At 41.2% G+C, this 22409-nt stretch overlaps 1 protein-coding gene across 5 annotated transcripts; it reads right to left on the bottom strand.

Moving 5' to 3' along the window:
- Window positions 1-2454: 2454 nt before the first annotated feature.
- On the bottom strand, window positions 2455-18894 carry LOC117433139 (transcription factor SOX-10-like). 5 transcript variants are annotated; one of them, XM_059016222.1, is made up of 4 exons: window positions 18753-18894; window positions 11931-12417; window positions 7784-8049; window positions 2455-7136 (listed from the first exon to the last, which is right to left on the bottom strand). In XM_059016222.1, the coding sequence occupies exons 2-4, from the start codon at window positions 12356-12358 to the stop codon at window positions 6415-6417; spliced, it is 1416 nt and encodes a 471-aa protein (XP_058872205.1). In that variant the 5' UTR covers window positions 12359-12417; window positions 18753-18894; the 3' UTR covers window positions 2455-6414. The 5 variants fall into 5 exon arrangements, with proteins under 5 accessions (XP_058872205.1, XP_058872202.1, XP_058872206.1 ...); XM_059016219.1 differs by having other exon boundaries at window positions 11931-12731; window positions 18753-18892; XM_059016223.1 differs by lacking the exon at window positions 18753-18894 and adding an exon at window positions 13986-14361.
- Window positions 18895-22409: the final 3515 nt, after the last annotated feature.

Below are 22409 nucleotides of genomic sequence, written 5' to 3'. Positions count from 1 at the left end.
TCTTAAACTGGCACAATTACACTCACCCTGAAGCTAACTGAGTCATTGTGCTGCACCTACCACCTAGAAACATGCCATTGGAAATGAGAGTATGCCTTCCATCCATCCCAGTCCCTCCTCAGCTCCACTAGAGACACACAGCCTCCCTCCCAATCCCTCCTGAGCTCTGCTAGAGCAACACTGCTTCTTTACCAGTCCCTCCTCATCTCCGCTAGAGCCACACTGCTTCCCTCCCAGTCCCTCCTCAGCTCCACTAGAGCCACACTGCTTCCCTCCCAGTCACTCCTCATCTCCACTAGAGCAACACTGCTTCTTTACCAGTCCCTCCTCAGCTCCGCTAGAGCCACACTTCTTCCCTCCCAGTCCTTCCTCAGTTCCACTAGAGCCACACTGCTTCCCTCCCAGTCCCTCCTCAGCTCCACTAGAGCCACACTGCTTCCCTCCCAGTCCATCTTCAGCTCCGCTAGAGCCACACTGCTTCCTTCCCAGTCCCTCCTCAGCTCCACTAGAGCCACACTTCTTCCCTCCCAGTCCTTCCTCAGTTCCACTAGAGCCACACTGCTTCCCTCCCAGTCCCTCCTCAGCTCCACTAGAGCCACACTGCTTCCCTCCCAGTCCATCTTCAGCTCCGCTAGAGCCACACTGCTTCCTTCCCAGTCCCTCCTCAGCTCCACTAGAGCCACACTGCTTCCCTCCCAGTCCCTCCTCATCTCCACTAGAGCCACTCTGCTTCCCTCCCAGTCCCTCCTCAGCCCCACTAGAGCCACACTGCTTCCTTCCCAGTCCCTCCTCAGCTCCACTAGAGCCACACTGCTTCCCTCCCTCTCAGTCCCAGTGATTTGAGATAAAGGTGCAGTTGTAGCTCAGTATTTCGAGGGTGTGCGTCTGCGGCTTCCTGTTCCCAGTGCCAGACACAGCTGCATGTCTACCTGCTGGCAGTCCGACAGGTAAGGCAGGCCTCGCTCAGACAGGCAGGGCTTTGTGTCGCACGCGGCACGCTGCCTAGTAACGGGTTGCCGTGGAGACGCGGGTCCTGCCCGAGGGGGCCTTCCCAGGACTATCAGAGAGCAGGCCCCATCAAGACTGCCTTTGTCTGGTTGACAGCGATACCCCGGGCCCTGGATTGTATCAAGGCCCGATCCCGTTCCAGCTGGAAGGCTGTGTGTGTGTGAGTCTGTAACTGAAGACAGGAGAGAGGGGGGAGAAAAGGGTCGTACTTCAGGTTATTTTTAGGTTGATTTGTAATAGTAGGTGAAAGTATTTTTTTTTTTTACTTTAGTGTCATAATTTTAATATAGGAAGGAGGGAGGGAAGCAGTGCGGCTCTAGTGGAGCTGGGGAGGGAGGGAAGCAGTGTGGCTCTAGTGGAGCTGGGGAGGGACTGGGAGGGAGGGAGGGAAGCAGTGTGGCTCTAGTGGAGCTAGGAGGGTCTGGGAGGGAGGGAAGGAGGGAATCAGTGTGGCTCTAGTGGAGCTGAGGAGGGACTGGGACGAGAGCAGTGTGGCTCTATGGAGCTGAGGAGTGACTGGGAGGGAGGGAGGGAAGCAGTGTGGCTCTAGCGGAGCTGAGGAGGCACTGGGAGGGAAGCAGTGTGGCTCTAGCGGAGCTGAGGAGGGACTGGGACGAGAGCAGTGTGGCTCTATGGAGCTGAGGAGTGACTGGGAGGGACTGGGAGGGAAGCAGTGTGGCTCTAGCGGAGCTGAGGAGGCACTGGGAGGGAAGCAGTGTGGCTCTAGCGGAGCTGAGGAGGGACTGGGATTGACAAGGGTTAATGTTAGGGAGCCAAACTCTCTTTTTTTCTCATTCTGCGGAATCTTCTAATCAGATTAGCAGTGAAATCTCAGCAATGAAGCGTCTCTTTGTGTCGCTGTGCTGCTGCCCTGCCCCGGGTCGTGTTCCCTGCAGGGGGGGGTGAATGCACTCTTTGTTACCGCCTGCGTATCACATACGATTAGCCAAATTAAGAGCTGAGTACCCACCGCAGTTTAAAGGAATTTAACTGCTTACTTCTTGAGCAGAAAAAACCTACTTTCCACGCCTCCAACCTCTCTCACTCTCAACCTCCGCCAATATAATTAACACCCTTTCGTTTTTAGGGTTTAAAATATAACAGTGACCCTTATACTCTGATCTGTCTGTGGCCAAAAGTTTTAGATTTTATTTAACATTTCCATTCTACCAGCCTCACCCCATTGTAGCTGCCCTCATTGCCCCCCTCAGTGTAATACAGAACCATTGCAGTGCCACTGTCTGTCTGTCTGCCATTGAAGATCATTGAGGGTATAGTTAGCACACTGTGGTCCCATTCTACCAGCCTCACCCCATTGTAGCTGCCCTATACTTGTGCTACCATTGCCCCTCAGTGTAATACAGAACCATTGCAGTGCAGCTGTCAGTCTGTCTGCCATTGAAGATAATTTGGGAGAGGATTTGTAATAATTTTGAAACCACACTATTTAAAAAAGAAAGAATATTTATTTTATTTAGTGTCAGAGGAGTTAATAAAGATCGCTACAACTCTACTTTTTCAGTAAGGCTAATATTTACAGAGTTCAAATCACACAAAAACCAACAACAAAAAAAACACATTGTTTTTTTGATACAAGATTGTGAGAAACAGGTGTTAAAACAGAGGATACAAATTCATTTTTTCAGCAAATATAAATAACTTTTTAATATAAATTTAATAATAATAAAAATAATAAAAGCAGGTCTTTGACATTTTGAAAGGAAGCAATAATAATAATTATAATAATAATAATAATAATAATAATAATAATAATAATAATAATAATAATAAAATACAAACGGTATACTGACCGGAAACGTGTGTTGCTTTATAAAACCAGGCACAGAAAGTTAATGTATCATATTTAAATTAAAAAGTGCCCTAAATGTAGCTTTTTAGAGGCAGAGAGAGAGAGAGAGAATCAAATTTAATTTAAAACATTAGCACAATAAACAATATTTGGCCCCAACTTGCACAAAATCAAAAGCTTATAAATAGATATGATTGGGGTTCAACTGGGTCTCCTCACTCCAGGTCCCTCATCTCTCACCACTAGGCCACTTTTTCTCTTCAGTTTGAACAAGCGGGTTGTGGAAAATATAAAGCAACGGGAAACACAATGCAGAAGGTAAAAGGTCATATTTTACACCGAAAAAACATATTTACAAGAACGAAACCACATTTCTCAAACATATTATTGCAAGAATGGGAAGTGGTCTAGAGTTACAGTGGAACAAAGAATAATACAACTCCATTATTATTAGTTTTTATTTTCATACAACAGCAACAAAAAGAATCCTTCATTTTAGTTAATAAAAAAAAAGACAATATTCAAAATTTGTATATATTTTAATAAAATTCAGTACTGGGAAGCTATTGAAAATGTTGTGATATGACTTTACAACTATGGCCAAAGGTTTTGCATAACCTATAAATTTAGGATTGAGAAATTCAAAAAAGCACTATGAACAGAATTTAGATCTTTTATTTAACATTATGTAAACAAAAAGGTTTACCGGGAGCCCTAATAGCAGTCCAGTAGTATTTTATATTAGATTTCGAAATGTCACATTTTCTCCAGTCAGTTTTTCGTTCAGTATCTGGAAAACTACAAAGCGCTGGGTGTGCAATTCAATATGTTAACAAGGGAACATTATTCAGCAGCTTTCATTGGACTCTATGAAGCTGAGTGAATTCATTCTATATAGAGGGGGTGGAATTCAATATGTTAACAAGGGAACATTATTCAGCAGGTTTCATTGGACTCTATGAAGCTGAGTGAGTTCATTCTATATAGAGAACGTGGAATTCAATGTTAACAAGGGAACATTATTCAGCAGCTTTCATTGGGTTCTATGAAGCTGAGTGAGTTTGTTCTATATAGAGGGGGTGGAATTCAATATATTAACAAGGGAACATTATTCAGCAGGTTTCATTGGACTCTATGAAGCTGAGTGAGGCTGTGTGGTCCAGTGGTTAAAGAAAGGGTTTGTAACCAGGAGGTCCCCGGTTCAAATCCCACCTCAGCCACTGACTCACTGTGTGACCCTGAGCAAGTCACTTCACCTCCTTGTGCTCCGTCTTTCGGGTGAGACGTAGTTGTAAGTGACTCTGCAGCTGATGCATAGTTCACACACCCTAGTCTCTGTAAGTCGCCTTGGATAAAGTCGTCTGCTAAATAAACAAATAATAATTCTATATAGAGGGTATGCAATTCAATATGTTAACAAGGGAACATTATTCAGCAGCTTTCACTGGACTCTATGAAGCAAAACAAGTTCAGGGGGAAGATGCAAAACTCTTGGCCGTAGCTGTAGTCTTCACCCAGGTCAGTACTGCAGTGCACATCAGTGGTCCCATGGTGTTGTACTGTAGCCATTAAAAAGCCTCACCATCTAAAGCATTAGAATTGTACTGCAGCAGAATTCTAATTGAACAAAACAGAATTGGAATTGGAATTTCCGCAAACAATGCTGCTGGAATTGGAATTATAATTGGAATTGCAAAGTCTGGCACCCAGGAAGTGCTGTAGGTCACAGGTGTAGTTGTTCATATCGTTCTCTGGCTCTCCTTCAGGGGTGAAATATCTTTAACTCTTTCATGCACGGCGACCTCATATAGGGTTGGATACAAAACTCTCTTGTAGTCTTTATATATAAAGCATGGGGGACACATGGAAGACTGTCATGCATTTGCTTGCTAGTCTCATAGGAGCCGGAAGGATGCCATCGTCTCCTCCCTCCATATCAAAAGCAATGGAAAGAAGAAAATATATTTTTCATTGAAAATCTGAGGGCTGCTGGTATCGCAGAGAGCACACAGCATGCCAGGGAGTGGCAGGGTCTGGTTTCTACAGCTGGAGATTGGTTACAATTGAACTGCAATTCTTCCTGGGCTCCTCCACACGCAGTGCAGGGATTTCTTCTTTAACCCTGAACACACGCCACTGTGGCAACATGACTGACTTTCTCAGCTTGTTCTTCACAGCCTCTTCTTCACAAGTCTTATTCACACTGTTCAGGGATAACCTTACAAAAGTTATTCCTGCAGTTTCACCATGTTTATACTCTGCATTTAACCTAGTTTACCCTGGTTTGCCATGTTTTACCACACCTCCCTGTGCTTTACCAGACCTCTCTGTGCTTTACAATGCTTCCCTATGCTTTACCAGACCTCTCTGTGCTTTACAATGCTTCCCTATGCTTTACCAGACCTCTCTGTGCTTTACAATGCTTCCCTATGCTTTACCAGACCTCTCTGTGCTTTACAATGCTTCCCTATGCTTTACCAGACCTCTTTGTGCTTTACAATGCTTCCCTATGCTTTACCAGACCTCTCTGTGCTTTACAATGCTTCCCTATGCTTTACCAGACCTCTCTGTGCTTCACAATGCTTCCCTATGCTTTACCAGACCTCTCTGTGCTTTACAATGCTTCCCTATGCTTTACCAGACCTCTCTGTGCTTTACAATGCTTCCCTATGCTTTACCAGACCTCTCTGTGCTTTACAATGCTTCCCTATGCTTTACCAGACCTCTCTGTGCTTTACAATGCTTCCCTGTGCTTTAGCTTTCACTGTGCTTATTACTTTGCTGTTCTTTTAACTATCGCACACTTCTATAAGGGTTCCGTTGTCTCTCAATAGTAAACGTTTGTTCTTAATGCATGGCTGCTGCATCATGACATCAAACATGGTAAGCCTAGGGGGAGGAGTTCTTTATGTATATCTATTTGGTGTCCATTTGATTCTCAGGTGTTTGGTTGTTTTTTTTGATTCTCAAAAGACTTGGTGTCTGTCAGTGAGCCCCAATCCTAACTAGTGCTGGCTGGCAGAGTCCAAATTCAAACCGGTTTGCTGCTAATGGAAACAGTCAGGAACGTTTTCAAACCTGCATTCGACTCGGTAACCAGGGTCAGATGGAAACAAAGACAGAATGAAACCGCCGAGTAATTCACCTAATCATTCACCCCTTACAAATGAACAGAAACCGCAGCGTTGCAGTCAAGACGACTCAGCCTGGATACACCGGACCGCTCCGTTCACCCCGTCCAGATATTTTGATCTACCGTGGAAACAGACCGACTAACAAACAAACTGTCCTTTTGGAAAAACCCACAAGTGTTTCATAGATACCTCTTCTGCTGCTCACCTCATCATTGTGGAGCTGAACTTTCACTTGTGTTTGAAAAGCTTCCATGTTGGTGCGCGAGAATAAGGGTCCCTTTTTTGGACAGGAAGTGGAGGGGGGGCCCTAATACCGGCGGACCGACATGGCTACTGAGATTTGAATTATTATTATTTTTTTTTTTCCCAAAAAAGTTCAGTGCTACAAATTCAGAAGCAGGGAAATGGAAAAATCAGCCCCAGAATCTCCACCCATCTCCCCAGGGACAGACAGACACCCCCTCATGGACGGGACAGGGTGGTGTAGACAGGCTGGTCCCAGTGGGTGGGGCTGTGGGATTGTGGGACGGTGGCAGGGTCAGCGATGGCTGTGTACAGGGGCCGCTGTGAAGGACCCATGTAGGAGAAGGCAGAGTAGATGCCGGAGGGCTGGGCACCGTGGCTGTAGTAGGAGGTGGACGGCTGGTGGTCGCTGTACTCAAACTGGGGGCGGGAGGCCAGGGCTGGGAAGGCTGTCCCGTAGTGGGGGAGGCTGAGGGAGGTGTAGGTGAGCTGGGAGCCGCTGGGCTGTTCTGGGAAGCCGGACTCACTCTTGACAGGAGCCTTCCCGGGTTCATTGGAGCTGGCCGGGGAGTGGTGGTGGTGATGGTGGTGGTGGTGTTTGGACAGCCAGGCCGCGGAGTGACCCCCCGCCGCTGCCAGGGCACTGGTGATCCCGTACGGGTACGAGGACCCCCCGGGCTGCCCCGCAGAGTGCCCGTTGGGAGGCAGGTACTGGTCAAACTCGTTGACGTCGAAGGGCTCCATGGTTGACATGACCTCGTGGCTGATCTCCCCGATATCCATGCTCCCAAAATCCAGGTGGGGTTTGCCTGGTCCGCTAGCCCCGCTCCCCTCGCCCCCCACCCCCAGGGAGCGCTCCCCGCGCTTGCCATCCGAGGATTTGCCGGACTGGAGTTCGGTTTTGGGGGTGGTGGGCGGAGTGGGAGGGCTGTGGGTTTGACCTGGGGACAAGAGAGCTGGTTAGATTACCCATCAATATTTTATATAAAAAAGTCACCTATTAAACAAACACCAATACACGTCCTGATACAATGAAACAAACTGCAGTTACAACATTTCACCATCTGTGCCGGGGGGCACTGTGTGCTACGCAAAAATCCTTTTAGAAGTGACAAGTATATTTTGTGTAGTTTGCTTATATATTCCTAGGGTCAAATAACTGGACAGCCAACAAAGTCTGCTTATGTCGTAATGCACAGAAGGCGAATTGCAGGTGTACCTTATTCCTGGGGCAATTTGTTACTGCACTAGTCTGCCAATTAAACTCTTTATTTTCAGCTAATTCAAAATGAATGAATATTTGCTCGAATTTCTAAAGAATTCATTATCTAGAACAACTTATTACACATCTAAATCGGAATAAACTCTGAAAGAATCTACCAGCGTGAAAGAAACATTGAAAGAAACTTCATGGATTCCATGACAAACGTTTAGTCTTTTTTCATTATTCCGTTCCTTTCAGTATTTCTAAACTCAGCACGACTGAATGCTAGAACAGGTTACCCATGACAACATGAAATCACCCACTTGCCCGGGGCAGCCAATCAAATCCGCTGTCCCCTGGCAGTGGGCGGGGCTAGCTGCTCACCTGCTGGATGGGGGTGGAGCCCATCAGAGAGCGGAGAGCCCGCCCCCACAGAGTGGGCGTGTTCCAGGTGCAGGCTCTTGAAGAGCGGTTGGCCGCTGGGTGTGGCCTCGCCCTCGGAGTGGGCGTCGCCCTCAGAGCCGGCTCCTGATTTGCCGTTCTTGCGGCGGCGCGGCTGGTATTTGTACTCGGGGTGGTCCTTCTTGTGCTGCATGCGCAGTCGCTCCGCCTCCTCGATGAAGGGCCGCTTGTCACTCTCGTTCAGCAGCCTGTGGAGAGACAGAGAGGCAGCGCAGCTCGGTCAACACACACTGAGCAGAGGAACCGCTGCTGTTAAAACACACAGGGGTGTCAGCACTGCCAGTGTTCAAAAGCACGTGTGATGTGCCTACAGCCCTTCTAAAAGACTAGGAAAAGCACAGCAAAGTGTAATCAAGCACAGTGCAAGCTAAAGCATAGGGAAGCATTGCAAAGCACAAAGAGGTCTGGTAAAGCACAAGGAAGCATTGTAAAGCACAGAGAGGTCTGGTAAAGCATAGGGAAGCATTGTAAAGCACAGAGAGGTCTGGTAAAGCATAGGGAAGCATTGTAAAGCACAGAGAGGTCTGGTAAAGCATACGTAAATGGTAAACTATGGTAAAACTGCAAAATGACTGTCCAAATTCACTGTGGTAAACTTTTATAGGGAAACACCATTTCATTATTTTGTCCCCGAACTCAGTTTTCATTGCAATGTTTTCAGTCTGTTTTTAATCAATCTGTTGCAGGCCTGTGAGGTTTTGCCGTGTTCTTGTTTTGCATCACGGTCGGGAGGAATCACGTGACCGCGTGACCTTTCCGAACCTTCCGATTCCAACAGCAGCGGGGCGGGCCTAACTCTGAAGGGCCCGGGACGCCACTAACATATTTTCTGAAACAAGAATTCTCATACGAATTCCCATTTCATTTGCATACTGAACTTCTAGTAACGCACTAACCTCATTTCTAGTATTTTCACACCGTGTCTTCTCCATCTTGTCAGAATGCTTTACTTCATCAACGTGTCTGTCTGTCCGTGTGCGTGCGTGTGTGTGTCTGCATGTGCCCGTGTGTGTAAGTGGACTTAGTTTGTGTTTGCTGTCATCTTCGTCAGCCTTCTGAAAGAAGTAGTTTGTAATGGAAGTTCCTAATACTCTTTTCATTGCATCCAGAGGACTGCTGACTGAAATCAGATAGGAGTCATGTGACTCAGCTTGCCTATTATTATGGGAGTTCAATGCTGCCTATAGGAAATAGTTACACACTAGTAGTCTGGCTCGCAATGTTGCAGTGCATCACAAAACAGCATCACTCCAACGGATGGGCTTCTCCGAATGGTTACAAACATTCCCAATATGTTAAAGTTTAAGCATGTTTAATCCTGAAGTTTTTTGTTGTTGTAAGAAATCATGTGATTCTGTGACTCTTCATCTGCTGACTGCACTCGCTGCCGTGAGAGCTGAAGGTCATGATCACACGATTCCAAACAAAACACAAGCAAGCCTTTTGGCAGAGGGGTTGGAAGCCATTCCAATGACGTCTGTAGCTCCAGTCAAAAGTTTCGCATCACCCTATAATATTAACTCATTTTGCTTCATAGAGTCCAATGAAAGCTGCTGAATAATGTTCCCTTGTTAACATATTGAATTCCACCCCCTCTATATAGAATGAACTCCCTCAGCTTCATAGAGTCCAATGAAAGCTGCTGAATAATGTTCCCTTGTTAACATATTGAATTCCACCCCCTCTATATAGAATGAACTCCCTCAGCTTCACAGAGTCCAATGAAAGCTGCTGAATAATGTTCCCTTGTTAACATATTGAATTCCACACCCTCTATATAGAATGAACTCCCTCAGCTTCATAGAGTCCAATGAAAGCTGCTGAATAATGTTCCCTTGTTAACATATTGAATTCCACCCCCTCTATATAGAATGAACTCCCTCAGCTTCATAGAGTCCAATGAAAGCTGCTGAATAATGTTCCCTTGTTAACATATTGAATTCCACCCCCTCTATATAGAATGAACTCACTCAGCTTCATAGAATCCAATGAAAGCTGCTGAATAATGTTCCCTTGTTAACATATTGAATTCCACCCCCTCTATATAGAATGAACTCCCTCAGCTTCATAGAGTCCAATGAAAGCTGCTGAATAATGTTCCCTTGTTAACATATTGAATTACACACCCAGCGCTTTGCAGTTTTCCAGATACTGAACGAAAAACTGACAAGCATGTTAAAATGTGACAATTCGAAATCTAACAAAATACTGCTGTACTACTATTATGGCTTCCCGACTCTTGCAATAACATTTTGTAGTTTATTTGATGTTAAATAAAATAGCTCAGTTATGTTCTTATAAGTTCTTTTTTTTATTATGTCTCAATTCTAGAAGTGTAGGTGATGCTAAACTTTTGGCCATAGCTGTGTACTGCAGACGTAACCAAACAGCATGACAAATCAACACAATACGAAATAAACACTCTACACACAACGACAGGGCAGTGGCCATTAACGCTGGTCTGCTGTACCAGACAAAACATTTCTCAGTTGCACCTCATGATCGCGACACAAAGCAGCCCTGCCCTTCACAATCAGTCACAAGAGAAGACCGAACGTACAATCCATTTGAAACAGCACAACACAGACACTTCTATTCAAAACAGCATCTAAAATATCATTCAAATAAAAAGTTTGCTAACCTGTTGAACAGGTTATAGTGACGTCATCTGAAAGCGTATAGAAGAACGACTCTTTGGTATATTTCCCCAGGTCTGAGCAAATCCGAGTACCTCTGAGGTACAAAAATAAATGGGACTTCTCAACAGGAGAGGGGTTGTTGTAAGTTTAAACTCTCTAGAAACCCTACAGTCATCCAATAGGAAACATTGATCGTATCACCAATTCAAATGGTGCGTCAATGGCAGCAATAGAGATCTTGATTCATTTAAATTGTGCTCAATTTACGGGACTGGCATTGTAGTGTTGCTGTAGTAATCTTATCTACCTGGATGTGTGTTTATCATTTTCATGTAGGGGAGACTGGGGACAGTTGTAACATGTTTTACCTTTCTTTCTATTACGCACAGATGATTTGAGCTAGTTTGACCAGACTTTGATACAAACAACTTACATCTGTCCTCTACCAATCCCCATAGTGATCCTGTTTTAAGAGCTGATATACATACAGCAAGAGGGCTTGAAATTTAAGGTGTCCGATGTTACAATTGACCCCATGGCCAGGGTCAGTTGTAACGGGGTGTGGGGTCAGATGTAACAGTCTGTGAAGAATAATTAAATAACACCTTAAATTTAATTCAAGAATTGAATGTTTTAGATCATTTTTTTTCACATGAAGCAAATATGCTTGTTTTTATTTAAGTCAAAAACTGAATATCTTTATTGAAAAAATAAAAATGTTCACTTAAAAGGCTTTTTTTTTTTTTTTGCTATCCTACTTTTAAAACTTAACATCCCTAGAATTATAGGCCTTATCAAGCAAGAATGTCACTCTCAGTCACAATTGTAATAAATGAACATTTTGTTTCCTTCAGTGCAAGATTCATGGGCCCAAATATAGTTCATCTAATGGTGTAACACGCGTTACAACTAACCCCAACCCAGGGAGCCATTACTAAACCTCATGTTCCAGCAAGAACCAACAAAACTAAGAGCAATCAATTGTGTCAATTATAAGTACAGAGAGCAGGGATGAGAATGCTGAAAGCCTGGATCCATAAACTGGATAACACAGGGATAGATCACAAAAAGGAAATTGGGGAAACAATTTACTTTACTAGGTCAAAAGTCGTTTTCTGTAGATAAAATCTCAGAGCTGTGGCACAGACAGACAGATAGACAGAGACCTGAACTGAGCATGTGCAGAGTCAGTGATGGCACTCTAGCTTGCTTCTGATTGGAGAAATTCAAGGTGTTACAACCATCCCGTGTTACAACCGCCCCTTGTTACAACCGCCCCGTGTTACAACCGTGTTACAACCATGTTACAACCCTGGTCTCACCTACTGTTCCTCTGAAGGTGGCTGCTACATAGTGGTGTCTGCCAAATAAACCAATAATAATAATAATAATAATAATAATAATAATAATAATAATAATAATAATGTTACCTCCACAGCTTGCCCAGGGTCTTGCTGAGCTCCGCGTTGTGCAGGTGCGGGTACTGGTCGGCCAGTTTCCTCCGCGCTGCCTGAGCCCAAACCATGAACGCGTTCATCGGCCTCTTCACGTGTGGCTTGTTTTTGTTCCCGGAGCTGACCCGCACAGGCATGGGCACCAGAGTCCAGTCATAGCCGTTCAGCACCTGGCTGACAGCTTCTCTAATCCCGATCGGAAACCGGTCATCGTCCGCTTCCGATTTCACGGTGATCCCCTCGACGCCGCCCGCATGCCCCGGCTCGCGTGAGTCCTGCTGCCCGGGTAAAGGCGACTCCCCGCCGGCTGCGCTTGAGGCGGGACCCGGAGACAAGGAATGTCCGTCTTCCGAGACCCCGGGGCTCATTTCCACCTCTGACAAACTGTGGTCCTCACCCGACATCTTCGCCGAATTAGCTTGTCTGCCTGCCTCCCGCCTCCCTCGGTAGCTTATGTGTTGTGCTGCAAATGAAGCGAAAACGCGCCTTTTTCTTATTTGATAATGTCAGGCCTATATTCACATAGGCCTCTGACGTATATTTGCTCACAGATTTACCATACGTTTTACACTTAAAGCTTTTTATGTATATATATTTTTATATTAATTTATTTTCATATTTTCTTCAGTTGGTTTGGTCTTGCTAAGGTCTGGTAATTGTAAAACCATGAAAGGGATTTTGAAACGTCACTTCAAAACCGTCTCCTTTTTCACCCCCCCTGGTAATCCAAACCGCAGTTTTCCTTTTCTAGTTGTTTTGTTGTTGTTGAAATCAAACCTAGAAATTAAAAAAAAAAATACGGTTGCTAGTATTTAATAAATATCAATTAATCCACAACAGAGCAGTTTTATGAATATACAACACCGTTTTTATTAATAAAACGACGTGTAGGCCGACATAACATTTTATGAATAGTAGTCTGAAGTTTCAGTAGCCAAGTACGGTAGGAAAAATATATATATACATGTATAATGTGATATCTTGTAACAATTGTAAGTCGCCCTGGTTAAGGGCGTCTGCTAAGAAATAAATAATAATGATAATAATATATACAGTATATATATATATATATAACCATTTCGTGCATTAAATATTTAAAATACCTTTGGAGACATACTAAATTATTTTTAATTTACATTTGTTTTATGCCACGATTAAACAGTCTATATTGTTTGTCGATATTGTAGAAGTTTTTCAAGACCAAACTTTCATCAGAAATGAAAATCTAGACATCAACGCAGTTAAACACGTTTTTTTTTCCACTTTCACTCGCGATATACCTCTGGGCTTCTTTTTTTGGTTTTGAAGAAGAAGAAAAAAAAAAAACACATGTAAACCACTTACCGTTAATTATTTGATCCGATATGCCTACTTTTTTCAGAAAGTCCGTTTTATAATATCACATCGATAATAACCCTTATTGTTGCCTAGTATAGCAAAACAATCGTGGAGAAATCTTGATTGATTTGACTCAAAGTGCTAACAAAAAGATTATATATAAACAAATCATAAGAAAAGCTAGTGAAATAGATCGTTTTCAAATTTGTTTTTCTTCAAATATCCATTATATCTATCTATCTATCTATCTAGAGGCTACACACACTGTAAAATGTCACAAAAAAGCTTGAACCGGATTTAAACAATAACTTTATAATGTTTTCTATCGATAGTGCAGTATTATTATTATTATTATTATTATTATTATTATTATTATTATTATTATTATTATTATTATTATTATTATTATTTACTACTACTTGTAATACATACTGTTGCTTCTTAATAACGAGCGCTCTCCGACTTAAGTCCACAGCACAAACAAATCATTTGGACAAACGCGTCGACTACAAGACATTCAAAAAATACAAAATAAACTTCGCTATCATATTAACAGGACAGCTTATGCAAGAAGTCTAAAAAATATAAATACACGTCTAATTCAACTTAATATAAATTATAAACAAAATATATCGTAGCCTATATGTGGCGGTCTGTCTATAACATATATTCTATTATAAGCTAAACCATTACCGCACTACGTTGAGGGAACACGGCCACTTTTTCCATTAGTTTGAGGTTGCTGTATTATACTCCAAGTCTCCCCTGTTGTGACGTGCAGTGGCCTGAAACCTAGTCTCTTGAAACCAAGCTCCAAGCCGCAAAGTGCCTCCTCTTAGCTACATTTAACTTCAGCTTCTTTTTCTTGGAAGCTCGCAGTGCTGTGAATTTTATTCCACACGTCTCTCTCTCTCTGACAGAAGCGCTGTATTTTCTCTCTCCTGCCCGTGCCAGTGTTGGTTTAAGAGCACACGCTGCTGCTTCAAGCTGTTACGCCGTTTCCTCTTATTCCCAGGAGGGGACTGCGGTATAACTGGCTGAAATAATATATCGGCCGGCAAAACAGGAGCTCCAATATACTATAACGTAACCCAGCTCGCTCGCATACGACAGGAATGGAATGAATAGTTTGTTTTTGTAAGGCTTAGCACGCGTAGACTCCGTGTAGAAACTCAATTCTTACATTAACGCGCTTTATATTATATATTATTATTATTATTATTATTATTATTATTATTATTATTAATTTCTTAGCAGACGCACTTATCCAGGGCGACTTACAATTGTTACAAGATATCACATTATTTTTTTACATACAATTCCCCATTTATACAGTTGGGTTTTTACTGGAGCAATCTAGGTAAAGTACCTTGCTCAAGGGTACAGCAGCAGTGTCCCCCACCTGGGATTGAACCCACGACCCTCCGGTCAGAAGTCCAGAGCCCTAACCACTACTCCACACTGCTGCCCATACATATATATATATATATATATATATATATATATATATATATATATATATATATATATATATATATATAGATATATATTAGGCTACACACACACACACACACACACACACACACACACACACACACACAGGTGTAACTAAATAAATAAGTAAACTGAGAATGTATTTATTTATGTATTTATTAATTTATTTTTAACTATACGAACATAACTTAGATCTTATTTAACATCATGTAACCAAATAAACTACAAAATGATATCGCAATAAAAAATCTATACAGGAAGACATAATAGTAGTACAGTAGTATTTCATGTTAGATTTTGAAATGTCACATTTTTTTTTTCAGTTTCCTTCAGTATCTAGAAAACTACAAAGCGGCGTGTAATTCAATATGTTAACAAGGTAACATCATCCAGCAGCTTTCATTCGACTTTATGAACCAAATATAATTGTCCATTCTATATGCAAAACTTTTGGCCACAGTCGATATATAAAATAAGTCCATCGGCTCCAATATATATTTGATTGGAGTTTGATTTGAAGTGCACAGTAGTAAATATGTGCGAAGTGCTGTCCGTTTTTTTCAAAGGGTCAAGTTTAATCCTCGATTACTGTTATATATATATATATATATATATATATATATATATATATATATATATATATATATATATATATATATATATATATATATATATACACACTATACTTTAAAACTAGAAAATTGTATTTATCCACATATTATTGACTTAAAAAAAAAGCTTACTTTTTTCCAGACTCAATCATCCTAATAATAACAACAACAACTTATTTGGGCGTTTTGCACATCTCTAAAATAATAATTTAAAAATGGTTTACAAAGAAATGCACGCTGTCTACCTATCAATCCATCGCTATCTATCTATATTTACGCCTCCTTCCGGTAACAAAAAAAACAGTAGTACCGATATATTGTTAATGTATATGTATATCATACCATATAGCCTATAGGGGTCATATAATGTGTAAATAACACTTAAGGGAGCGTCTCAAAATGTAATATAATTGTATTTTACGAAGTGTATAAATTATTATGATGAAGATTTTTAGTACTGTTACGGTATTGGGCTGTAACTGAATTATAAGTCACAGCTGAAGAATTACAGCAATGCAGGAGCCCGTCTCCTCTCCTGGTAACCTCTCCGCTGCAATGTTATTTAATTACCGCTCTCTAAATGCAGATGCAATACATCCGAGTCAATTAACTTTTAATGAGGAGGGAACAGCGGCTGAATACCCTATCTGATGCCAAGTCTAATTGAATCTACACATGTTCGGTATATATATATATATATATATATATATATATATATATATATATATATATATAGCGTTGTGTCCAAGATAATCGCTTCCCACGAAGCATTCAATGGATATCGCCTTGGTGTTTAATGAATGACTTGGCTTGGAAGTCCTGAAGCGATTCGAATTCTGAATGACGTTTGTAACAATGCAGTTATATCTGTTCATTCAGTCTGTGTGTTTCAAGTTTACATACAATAACCTAGCTATAACGCTCATTACCTTGAAGTGAGATTAAACACAGACACCGCTTATATATTTTCTATACTATATTGTCTATATTATTACTTGTACTGAGACACTTAAAATGTATTTGCTTACGAATGTAAGTCGCCCTGGATAAGGGCGTCTGCTAAGAAATAAATAATAATAATTTTCATTCATAAGAATCCCTAGAAAAAAACAAAAACTTGAAAACAAGGGAAATACATTCCATGACAAACGTTTCTTGAAGACATTAACAAAGACGTTGCCATTGAGTTTATTTAGTTTATTTTACTATTGCTAAATGTAATAGTTTAATGGTTATGTATGGTAGGTTACATTAACAATTGACCCCTTTTAAAGGAGTGCTGACCATCTTTAAAATCCATTCTCTCACCTCTTATTAGCTTTATTAACAGTATCGCTGGCCCCTCCCTTTAAAGGAGCGCTGACCATCTTTAAAATCCATTCTCTCACCTCTAATTAGCTTTATTAACAGTATTGCTGGCCCCTCCCTTTAAAGGAGTGCTGACCATCTTTAAAATCCATTCTCTCACCTCTTATTAGCTTTATTAACATGATCACTGGTCCCTCCCTTTAAAGGAGCGCTGACCATCTTTAAAATCCATTCTCTCACCTCTTATTAGCTTTATGAACAGTATCGCTGGCCCCTCCCAACGGTTAGTCCATACAGAGCATAGCCGGACTGATAGCGCTAGGGGGTGTACTGGTGCCTGAGTTTGACGATAACGCCCATCGATATTTGTGACTTTGTGGTCCATGCATTTTTTATTTTTTATTATTTTAATAGTTTGATATGCGTCTGTAGTTCCATACTCCTTTATAATATATATATATATATATATATATATATATATATATATATATATATATATATATATATATATATATATATATATATATATATATATATAACACATTTAACAGTGCATACATCCTTGTCAACTAAACAACGCACACACATGTTGCAATAAGTTCAATAAGTCATTTGAGTTCGTTTTACATGCCCGAGTGATTTGAATGATTAATTTTAATGTGACAGCTCCAAGTTGTTTATTGAAAGTTCCTGTACTTCTTAAAAAAAAAAAAAAAAAAAATAGCACCACGGTAATTGCAATTAAATATAAATATAAAAATTAAATATCACATTTCAATATAAAACTTGTTAGACTAAAACACAGCTGAGTTTGGACCACTGTATCACTTTATAAGCCTTTACACCTTTTTAATAAACTAGGAATCATATAGACTTGGGCGTTCTTAAGTTGGCATCCCGTTTGAACGACTCCTTTCTTTACTTTCAGGGGAAAACAACAGCAAAACCGAGCTACAAAAGAAACACGGGGAACATCGTGTTTATTTGAATTTAAAAAGGAAAACTGAGTAGTTTATTCGTGTTTCTTCTGATTCTATGCACCCGTTTTATTAACTAGCATTTCCTGCTTCTATCCCAGTCAGTTTACTCAGTTTAGTCTCCAACGGCGTTTTAAATGTACCACGTAGAACCCTTTATTAAAGCTAATAAAATGACACCTTTCTGGCATGTAGCCCAAATAGTATCCGGCTAACACGTATTAATTCAGAAAAAGTCGTTGACACAATTATATACAAGAACATCGGGAGTTTAATAATGCTGTAGCGATTACTGTGCTCAAAGCAGAATCATTATATAAACGCTTGTCAGATTAAAACTACAAACTTTTATAAAATACTCAGAGAGTGCACGACTACCAGAATACTATCCAGCGATGCTTGATCGATTTTGTGTGTGTGTGTGTGTGTATATATATATATATATATATATATATATATATATATATATATATATATATATATTACACACACACACACACACACACACATACACACACACATACAGCTGAGGCCAAAAGTTTCGCATCACCCTCTATTTAGAATGAACTAATTTTGCATCATAAAGTCGAATGAAACCTGCTGGATAATGCTGTGTTAACATGTCGAATTAGACACCACTCTGTAGTTTCCCATATACTTACTGGAAGGAAAAACTGACAAACTGAAAAACGCAACATTTCGAAATCTAACATGAAATACTACTGTACTACTATTATGGCGTCCGGTAGACATTCATATATATATATATATATATATATATATATATATATATATATATATATATATATATATATATATATATATATATATATATATATATATATATATATAATGTCTACCGCTGAAAAAAATTATTGGCCAAATAAATACATTGCGCTACAATTTAATACACCTTTAAGTCAAGAAAAATAAAAAATAAATACAGCGTATTAAAGTCGTAACGTTGCCTTTACGCGCGGAGTGGCGGCGGTACTTGTGTAACATAAATACAGAGTTACAGAAAATAAATAAAGCCCTGCTAAAGTTGCAAAGAGGATTTGAGTTCTTACTTTGTGAGTTCCTGGTCGCTGTGTTCGGATTTCTTCACCGGTTTCAGCCCCCCTTGCTCAGTGTCGCTTCACCCAGCGATGAATGCGTCCTCTGTGTAGCTCCCCGGCTTAAAGGACCTCTGTGTTATGCGGATTTTTTTTTAAAAAAAGTTAAAAACCATCTTAAAGCTACAGAACGCAATTTACACGCCCCGCCCTGCTCGTCGGTGATTGGCCGCCGCTGGAAACGGGTGTGTGTTTTCAAGGCTCAGAACTCGTAGAGTTGTACGTGTGAAAGAAAATCTTAGATTGGAGGAAAATACAGTATTTTAAACTTTTATATTTGAGTTAAGCTCTTTAAGGAGTATTAGGCTACATCATATGAATACATATATGATGTGTTCTTATGTTTAACTTGCCTTTGTCAAGGGAAAGTGTGTTTGAAAACAAACAGTGGAGGTACTTCTAGGCTTTTGATGCCATGGTGCAAACTACACTCACTTATTTCTATTTAAATCTATGAATGTGCTTGTGATGTCATTTACTACCTAGTTAGTGACGTAATGATCTGCTATTCCTTAGTTAAACCTGTCTGTCTGTGTCTGTGTGTGTGTCTGTATATGTATGTGAGTGTGTCTGTCTGTGTTTGTGTCTGTGTGTGTGTGTGTCTGTGTGTGTGTGTGTATATTTGTGTCTCTTTGTGTCAGTGTATATGTGTATGTGTGTGTGTGTGTGTGTGTATGTGTGTTTGCCTCTGGTGTCTGTGTCTGTAGTGAAACTATAAGAAACTTAAGTCAAGTAGAATTGTTGCTTTCACTGGTTCAGTTTTGCAGTTTGATTTCTGGTTGAGTGTTTGAAGTTATAGTGCTTTATATAGATCTGGAGGGCTGGGAACAGCTACACATTCATTTCAAACTATAGTAACACAAAATAACACAAGTGTACTTAATACACGGAAACACTATAAGAAGCCTAGTCCATTCAATGCCAGTCTTTCTCAATGTGTTCAGTGTGAAGGAGGGAATGTGCTGGCCCATTCCAATGATATATCATGGCTAATTTCATTTAGTAAGGTCAAAAAACAAGGCTGTAATCGCATTTTCTTTAGTCAGGCCCGTTTAGTGTGATGATTACTTTTAATGTCATAGAGCAGGTCCAGTAAAGGGGGCTCGTTACCTTAAACGACTTTATGAAGTTCCATTAGCATCTCTAAATTCAAGAGTTATGGGTGATGTGAGTTTTGATTCACATACCTCTATCCCTGGGTGATGTGGACTCGACCACTGCAAGTGGTAAAGTGTGAAGGCTCTCTTACTGGTACCATTAAGAGGTGTGTGTGCATGTGTGTGTGTGTGTGTGTGTGTCTGCTGGTTTTATATATACACCATTACAGAGGGGTCAGAAATGCATTGAAATCCAGCCTGATTTGACCTGTATTGGAGATTTAGCTAAACCAGGACAGTAGGGGTTAAAACTGCTGGGATCTCAAGTCCGGGTCCGGGAGCACAGCTCAGAGTCTCATCTGAAGGAAGCTTTGCTGTAGGGAGCACAGGAGCACAGCTCAGCATCTCATCTGAAGGAAGCTTTGCTGTAGGGAGCACAAGAGCACAGCTCAGAGTCTCATCTGAAGGGAGCTTTGCTGTAGGGTGCACAGAAGCACAACTCAACATCTCATCTGAAGGGAGCTTTGCTGTAGGGAGCACAGGAGCACAGCTCAGCATCTCATCTGAAGGAAGCTTTGCTGTAGGGAGCACAAGAGCACAGCTCAGAGTCTCATCTGAAGGGAGCTTTGCTGTAGGGAGCACAAGAGCACAGCTCAGAGTCTCATCTGAAGGGAGCTTTGCTGTAGGGTGCACAGGAGCACAGCTCAGCATCTCATCTGAAGGGAGCTTTGCTGTAGGGTGTTGTTTAAGTCCTGGGCTAGAGGGAATAGCCACCCTATTGAGTGACAAATACCTTTCATATATTACAGGTCAGACCTGACCCTGCTGCTGAGTTTGCCTTCCTAAGATCTTAATGTCAATTCAATGGCAAACGTTTCCACTAGAAGTCTCTCTCAGCGTCTTCAGTGTCAATTCAATGGCAAACGTTTCCACTAGAAGTCTCTCTCAGCGTCTTCAGTGTCAATTCAATGGCAAACGTTTCCGCTAGAAGTCTCTCTCAGCGTCTTCAGTGTCAATTCAATGGCAAACGTTTCCACTAGAAGTCTCTCTCAGCGTCTTCAGTGTCAATTCAATGGCAAACGTTTCCACTAGAAGTCTTTCTCAGCGTCTTCAGTGTCAATTCAATGGCAAACGTTTCCACTAGAAGTCTTTCTCAGCATCTTCAGTGTCAATTCAATGGCAAACGTTTCCACTAGAAGTCTTTCTCAGCATCTTCAGTGTCAATTCAATGGCAAAGGTTTCCACTAGAAGTCTTTCTCAGTGTCTTCAGTGTAAATTCAATGGCAAATGTTTCCACTAGAAGTCTTTCTCAACGTCTTCAGTGTAAATTCAATGGCAAACGTTTCCACTAGAAGTCTTTCTAAGCATCTTCAGTGTCAATTCAATGGCAAACGTTTCCACTAGAAGTCTTTCTCAGCGTCTTCAGTGTAAATTCAATGGCAAACGTTTCCACTAGAAGGCTTTCGCAGTGTCTTCAGTGCAATTGCAATGGCAAACGTTTCCACTAGAAGTCTCTCTCAGTGGCTCCAGTATAGATCACAGCACATCACAATGCATGCAGAAGCAATACTGACCAGGCCTAGTCCTGCTCACTCTCTCGCTGTGTATCCTTGCGAGGTCCGACACACATCAATAGACAGTTCACAATCAGATGTACAGTGAGCGCATTTCAAGGGGATAAGGAGAAACATTATAAGGCAAACACACACACATACACACACACAAACACTCGCACTGTTCCACCAACAATCAGCCTTGTGTTCTCCCGCTCTCTGACAAAATGGTTCTGCCGCCATGAATTGGGAGTTTGATAAGTTCCGTCTATGCCTTCTTCTGTCTCCTCTTTCTTCTCTCTTCTGTTCCGTCTTTGGAGTCTTTGTTTCGGGCCCAGGTGAATTGAAAGCATGTGACCCCCTCCAGCACCACCCCACCCTCCTCTCTCTCTCTCTCTCTTAGCCAAAACAAAAAAAAAACTAAAACGAGAACAAAACATAAAGTGGTTTTGAAAAGACAGCACTTCAGTTTGGGCTTTTCTCCGGACAGCAGAAGGACTTTTATAAATCAAGGCTCCGGGTTCGGACAGACCTCTCTGCTACAGATGCACCTGGATTAAACAGATGAGTGTGTGTGTGTGTGTCTGCTAGCATCTGTGTGTGTGTGTGTGTGTTCTGAATTGCCAGTCAAACTGATACTCACTACTAGGACTGAATGCAAGTATATTTAGTTTTTCTTTCCTTTCTTGTCAAAATGTCAGAATGAAAAAGTCATAAAGGTTTCTTTTTTTTTCTTTGCTTGGCTGCTGCATAGTTTTTTTTTTAAGGAACAACTTGGAAAAAAATATCATGCAGACAAACGTTTCGGGCGGTGCCTTCAGCACTCGATGGAGCTGAAATGTCTCTCATAGCACGTATATTATTTAGTACTTTCTTCACACCACTAAATGGAAAACAGATCCATAATTAAGATTTGATTCCTACCTGATAATCTTTTAAATCGAAGTTAAGGATGTCAGTTT

The sequence above is a fragment of the Acipenser ruthenus genome, chromosome 52, assembly GCF_902713425.1.
Source record: "Acipenser ruthenus chromosome 52, fAciRut3.2 maternal haplotype, whole genome shotgun sequence".
Taxonomy (NCBI): Eukaryota; Metazoa; Chordata; class Actinopteri; order Acipenseriformes; family Acipenseridae; genus Acipenser; species Acipenser ruthenus.
The sequence above is the reverse complement of the archived record's forward strand: the minus strand, read 5'-3'. Positions and strand labels throughout refer to the sequence as shown.

Bases quoted from the DNA above. Each gene is read 5' to 3' on its own strand.
- LOC117433139 (XM_059016222.1), bottom strand. From the start codon at position 12,358: ATGTCGGGTGAGGACCACAGTTTGTCAGAGGTGGAAATGAGCCCCGGG. The intron at 8,050-11,930 runs GTAACATTATTA...GTCTCTCCACAG, and splicing joins ACCCTGGGCAAGCTGTGGAG to GCTGCTGAACGAGAGTGACA. The intron at 7,137-7,783 runs GTGAGCAGCTAG...TCTTGTCCCCAG, and splicing joins GCTCCACCCCCATCCAGCAG to GTCAAACCCACAGCCCTCCC.